Source organism: Sinocyclocheilus rhinocerous, unplaced genomic scaffold (assembly GCF_001515625.1).
Source record: "Sinocyclocheilus rhinocerous isolate Xijiao unplaced genomic scaffold, SAMN03320098_v1.1 scaffold955, whole genome shotgun sequence".
NCBI classification, from domain to species: Eukaryota; Metazoa; Chordata; class Actinopteri; order Cypriniformes; family Cyprinidae; genus Sinocyclocheilus; species Sinocyclocheilus rhinocerous.
In genome coordinates, this window is record NW_015646369.1 from 554,522 (window position 1) to 561,182 (window position 6,661).

The 6,661-nt window shown below is 38.4% G+C and overlaps 1 protein-coding gene across 1 annotated transcript in view; it reads left to right on the top strand.

The window, feature by feature from the left end:
• The window catches only part of ralgapa2 (Ral GTPase activating protein catalytic subunit alpha 2), a 190,668-nt gene that overhangs the window by 119,651 nt on the left and 64,356 nt on the right, over nt 1-6,661 (top strand). Inside the window, 2 exon segments of the mRNA XM_016511733.1 lie at nt 1,851-1,909; nt 2,142-2,250. Coding sequence (XP_016367219.1) covers nt 1,851-1,909; nt 2,142-2,250 — 168 coding nt within the window.

Here is a 6,661-nt window from a genome sequence, read left to right on the forward strand (position 1 = left end):
ACGCTGATCGTGGGCTGCTTTTAAATGAACGTTTATTTATAAAACAAAATATCTTCTTTGGCCATATTAGCCTACTCAATAGATTTAACACATGCTTTACTCCTTTCAAACTTTATCTGGAATGTCACCGTTTCTGTCACTGCAACGTCCCGATCAGGCGAACGAACACACACAACACACACACGAAATTGTCTGCCTCATGGAAAAAAATTTATTTAAAAAATGTAGTTAATATTTGCATTATTTATGATTTATTTTATCCACCCGCAAATAATCAGAATGCATTTTTTATTACCCGACCCGTTTGCTGCGTAAATCAGACGGACTTACCGAAAATGCAAATTCATTCTCTGCTAGCTGGAGGTGCTTTAAAGTGGGCGAAACAGAGGTTTCCCCAGTAACGGTTGTGTACACAAAACTGCGCTGAGCTCACAAACGCTGCTTTATGAGGCGTATAACATGCAAGATGAATGAAAATGACATCGAAAATTTTCTAAAGATAGTCTTCCTTCAGAAATACAGTGATACAAAAACACCCACGCCTCGTTTAGATTTTTGTACGTGCTCATGTTTATTCAACGAAGCCTTTTGGAAAATCCGTCAGTTTTGATATTGTGGCTAGCGCCACAAATAAATAAATGTATGGGAAACACATCCCATAGGACAACCACCTGAGCCCAACTTCAGTCTACTCATCACCTTAACTTTAACTGCGTTTGTAGCCGGCGCCATAGCCAGACTGATAAACAAACACAGACCGGAAGTTAACTTCGGGCCAGGCGCTTGCGCCAGATGAAACGTCTATATAAAGCTTGAAGCATCAGAATCGGCAACGGTATCGGCCGATCACCATCACAAGAAATCGGTACTCAGTATCGGCTGCAAAAATCCTGATCGGAGCATCCCTAATATCTAATGACGCTTTTATAGTGGAGATTAGCTGTTAGATTCAGTTGTTAGAGTTAGTGCGTTAATTTCATAATGGCGTCACAGGTTGCACATTCTGCTGTGAAACTCAAAAATGGCAAATGCTAAAGATAATCCACAGATAGAGAAGGCTTGGTGTTATTTAACAGATTTAATTAATTCTGTCATTTCAAACCTTATGACTTACTTTCTTCATGTCAAGATGTTTAGTTACCAATGACTGTCCTCAAACAAAGGTGTGGAATGACTTCAGAAGATAAGTCATATGGACTGATGACAGTGTTATGGCTTGACTTTCATTTGACTTCTCTGTGAAAATGCTTGCAGGTGGATGATATGACCAAAATCTTAAACCATGATATGTGTCATTTAATCACAGCAATGATACACACCACCTAATGGTAATTCTTGCTGAATTATGTTCGTTACTGCAACATATTTCATAATTCTCACTCTCACTGCAACAAACATATTATGAGCTGTCGAGAGAAAAAATCCTAGAAAAATCATCTCAAATTTTTTTTTCCAACTTTCATATAATATTGAAACCAACAATATTCATGTACCAAATAAATAGATAAATAATAGTACATGGTGGGACACACTTAGTATATTCAAAGTTTGACTGAAAAGTAATTATAATCCTTCAGTCATCATTTAAGTGTCTCTAGCATCTTCGTAGTCGCATTGCTCAACTGGCTTTATATTGTTGCCAAAATCAGTATGAATTTATTTATGCCTGCTTTGAAATGGTGTGTGAAAAGTGCTTTACAAATTTATTTTACTCAAGAGGTTTCAATATGGTGTACAAATATGTAAACCATGCTCACATGACCACAAAACTGAACCTTGAATCATCTGTAAGCCTTAAAATGTTGCCAAATGTATTAGCATTAAATCTTTGTCATGCTTTTTGTCTGTAGGACTACCTTGTGAACATCCTTTTGAAGACCGCGCGCAATGAGACATGTGAAGGAGCCAGGTACTGCACAACCAGATCATTCCTTACCCACTGTTCTCCTGACTGACATAAATCCAGGACACTGAGCCTTATTATGCACAGTGATCTTGCATTCATTTTTGATATTTTATTTTGTTCCTATTCAAATGTCATGCATGATTACAACCACACTGATGTGTTTTACATTGTTGATGATATGAATGGCTGCTCCGTTGGGCCACTGATGATCTGGCGGCGTTTTACCATCTTTTAGGTGTGTAGCAGTCTGCAGTCTGGGGCTGTGGGTGTGTGAGGAGCTGAGACAGACAGAAACTCACCATCAGGTCAAAGATGCCATTAACGTCCTGGGTGTCACGCTGAAGGTGATTATATTTGATCTGTTCTTCACTCTGAAGTCATATTAGTTTGTTCTAACTTCTACTGGTCTGTATTAACACCTTTTTTTTCCCCACCCTGTCAAATGGGCTTTTAATTTACATTTTTTTCTGATCGGTGCGACAAAATTTTGTGAGCATTCGCACTGTCACAACCACTGCGTTGACCAACTCATAAATGCTGCCGTTTCTGTTGCATGTGAGAAACTTCAAATGGCAAACGAAACAAAAGCATAACAAAACCGCACTACTCGTTTGAGCTGCGCTGCGCGGACCTTTGATCAGAACAGGTTTAAGGTCCTTGCACACTAAAGGTCTAAAATTTTCGTATGCGTTTTTTTTTTCTTTTTCGTATTCGTCATCCTTTCCTATCAAAATGCTTGCTACAGATGCGAAAATGCAGAAAATCGAAATGATCCGAATTTTTTTATGATGGACGAAATTTTCTGAGGCAGTGTGTAAACGTGATTGACACAACGTGAGGCCGTATTTATTTTTTTAACATGCAAAAATTTCGGACTCAGTGTGCAATGACCTTAAGTCAGAAATTTTCGCACATTAAAAAAATGAATACAACCTCATGTTGTGCCAATCATGTTTATACACTGCCTCCGAAAATTTCCTCTGAAACTTTTGTCCGTCATAAAAAAATTCAGATCGGGATTTGTTTTCTGCGTTTTTCGCGTCCGTAGCATGCATTTTGAGAGGAAAGGATGACAAATACAAAAAAAAAACGCATACGACACTGAGCCCGAAATTTTCTTCCGAAAATTTTGCACATTAAAAAAGAAATACAACCTCACGTTGTGTCAATCACATTTACACACTGCCTCCAAAACATTCGTCCGTCATAAAAAAAATTCGGATCAGGTTTGATTTTCTGTGTTTTCAAATCCGTAGCAAGCAATTTGATAGGAAATGATGAAAAATGCGGGAAAAAAAAACAAAAAAAACTGCATACGAAATTTTCGGACTCAGTGTGCAAGGACCTTCAGTATGCAAGGACCTTTACATGTCAACCAGTGTTGATTTCACGATGCTGTTACTGCAACGCGCTGCGAGATCCAGTAAGAAGCATTTGAATTTACTACAGAATGAATAAGGTTGCTGCGAGAAGCATTCAAATCAGCAGCAGTAACGCTAACTAGCCTATACCATGGTGTTGTGGCAGAAATAGTCTAATGTTATTGCATCAAACCCTGAAATTAATGTACAAACTTTTGAGAGAGAAATTCAAGCACTTTTCAATGGCATTCAAGTATTCTACACAACTATTTCCAGCACTTTAAAGCTCTAAAAGTGATCCAATTTAAATGTTATTTTTAGTGGGACAAAACAAAATATATAACAAAATATAGTTTTGTGGTAAACAAACACTAATGTAAAATTTAAAAAAGACATACATTTACCACTATAACCAGTAGATGGCAGCAGAGGAGCATTAGTCATTAATTTCTACTTTTTGCTTTATATTTTGAAATTATAAAATCATTATTATAAAATATCAAATCACTAAGAAATCTAATGTTGTCAAAGTTTTGCACTTTTTTGTGTATTTAGTAAGAAAAGTCACAAAACACCAAACACACACCAGCCCCCAGCGCTACCAAATATGTATATAGATATATACATACATACACACACACGCGCGCGCACTCACACACACACATAATTTTGTTTAACTGTAAGTGCAGTGATTAATGTTTTATTGTAGACATTTACTTCAGTAAATCATAAGTTATCAAAAATCTATTTATTACATAAAAATCCCAAATTGTTAGTAAATACTCTTATTATTGTTAAATTGCAGTATTGTTGGAAAGATTATCTGGAATGCAGTTGAGTCATTTGAAACAACTCATTTTCAAATGACAACTTCCATCTTGAGTGTTCTCGTTCCCTTTCTTATGCAGCAGTAATCACATCCTGTTCATGTTGACTCAAAGCAGGTCAGGCCAAAATAAAGCTTCAGGAAAGGAACAGGGTTTCCGTCTCTAAAAGCATGTGCTGAACTGTTGGGAGTTTATGTGTGGCTGCCTCTCTTCTGTTATTCTGAGAAAACACTCTCTCTCACACTTTAGATTCCACATGAGCCCAGAGCAAGAGAGAATTGTGGGTAGAGCAGTAGACACAATTCATTAACCTGGAATATACCCAGCAATGAGTTTCTCTAAATAAGTAAAAAAAATAACAAACATTGAAATAGAAATTACACAAATGCTATATGTTTTAATTAATGTTGTGAATATACAATTTTTCAGTGTCATTTTTACAACATCATGCCAAAAATGCCATCTGATTTATCACTACTACTATTATTGCTAATGCCAAATGATATTAACAAAAATTAGGGACACAGCCGTAAAACCTTATAAAAGATGTTTATGATTATGTTTTTTAAAAAACTATGAACTATAACTATAATCTATATGAACTATGAGTTATGATCTGATGACAAGTGGTTTTAGGGAAAGTGATAGTTTTAATAAAATAAAAATAAATAAATAAAATTTAATTATACATTTTAATTAAGAACTTTCTAGTTGTTTTCTCTGATAATTTTCAAAGTGGAATTTGTATTTGTATTTGATTTTTTGGGGGGGTTTTTTGGGACAGATGTCTCTAATGCTCAAAAAGGCTGTGTTTATTTGATCAAAAATACAGTATAATTGTGAAATATTATTGCAATTTGCAGTGACTGTTTTCTATTGTATTATATTTTAAAATGGAACTTATTCCTGTGATGGTAAAGCTGAATTATGAGTAGGGTTGGGTATCGTTTGGGTTTTTTTCGATACCGGTGCCAAATCGATACTTTTAAAACAGTTCTGGTGCCTAAACGGTGCCTGAACCGATACTTATTAAAAATAAATAAATAAAAATTCCCCCAAAAAATTATGGATTGGCGGGCTTCGTGGGCGGGGCTTCACCTAACAGTATACGTAGCAAGGTTTTTTTTTGTTTGTTTGTTTGCTTATTTTGTTTTTATAATAAATAAAAAGAAAACAAGTAGAAAGAACAGAAAAAGAATAGGGAATGCTAGTGTTAGAGGGTCATTTTAAAATTAAAATAAAACAATTCAATAGAACAGAAAAAGGACAGATAATGCTAGTGTTAGAAGGTCATTATTTATAATAAATAAAAAGAACATACCGGTTACATAGGTACCGGGTTTCGGTACCCAACCCTAATTATGAACAGCATCACTCGATTCTTCTGTGTCACATGATCTTTCAGAAAGCTTTCTAATATGCTGATTAGCAGCTCAAGAAACATTTCTTATTACTATCAATGTTGAAAACCGTTTTAATAGTTTTGGGTTCTTTGATAAATAGAAAGTTCAAAAGAACGTTATGTATGTAACCCTCTTTCCCTGAAGGAGGGAACGGAGACGTCACGTTTGACTAATTTGGATCTCGCTTAGAGAGACCAATCTACTTCGAGTGTAAACTAAACAAGCCAATGGACATTGGCATGCGATGATTGCATCCAGCTGCCGCTGATCACAGTGTGAGCATAAAAAGGCAGCAGGTGCAACACATACCAGGTTTTCGCTGAGGAGCTGAGCCGGAAACCCGGCCGCTCAGCGGTGGTACAGCAGCCGTGGCGACGGGACGTGACGTCTCCGTTCCCTCCTTCAGGGAACGAGGGTTACATACGTAACCGAGACGTTCCCTTTCAGTCGGTCACTCTCGACGTCACAACGGTGACCGACGAATTGGGATCCCTACCAAAGCGCCATGAATGCTGCCCTTTCCAGTGTCCTGTGCGAGCCTCCTGCGCCCCCTTTTGGTATAGGCCGGGGCTTGCAACAAGAAGGCCAGTCACTGTTGGCGTAGCACTACCCACTCAGTGAGATTGGATAACACTGGGAAAACGCACCCGTTCCACTCGGAACAGGAACGTTGCGGAAGCCTCATCCTTCCCGAAGGAGGTTTCGGAAGCACTTACACATATGAACAACCGTTTAGGTGCATAAGGAAGATTAGAGGTGATTGTAATGCTCTTGGAACTGGCAGGAAGTCTGCCGGGGAAATACGGGCTCTGAGGCTATACCGTGGACTTTACACATATGGGATCCACTTAGGTCTCTACATATGGAACCCAGCCCTCTACCAGTTCTTACGGATTCATCGAGTGAGGGCCTGGCGCCGTACGTTCCGCCACGTCTGGCTGCCGAGGGGATGGAGGAGCTCGACAGGGTCTACAGTATGGACACTCTGGAGTAGTTACAGCAAGCCGACACTAACCGGGGCCTCTCAGTGCTTCTTCCCATTTGAGGTGAGAACACAGGAGGATACTGGCTCCACACGAAGGCTATAGAATCTAGCGAACGTGTTGGGGGTCGCCCAGCCCGCAGCCCTACAGATATCTGCCAGCGAGGCGCCACGAGCCAGCG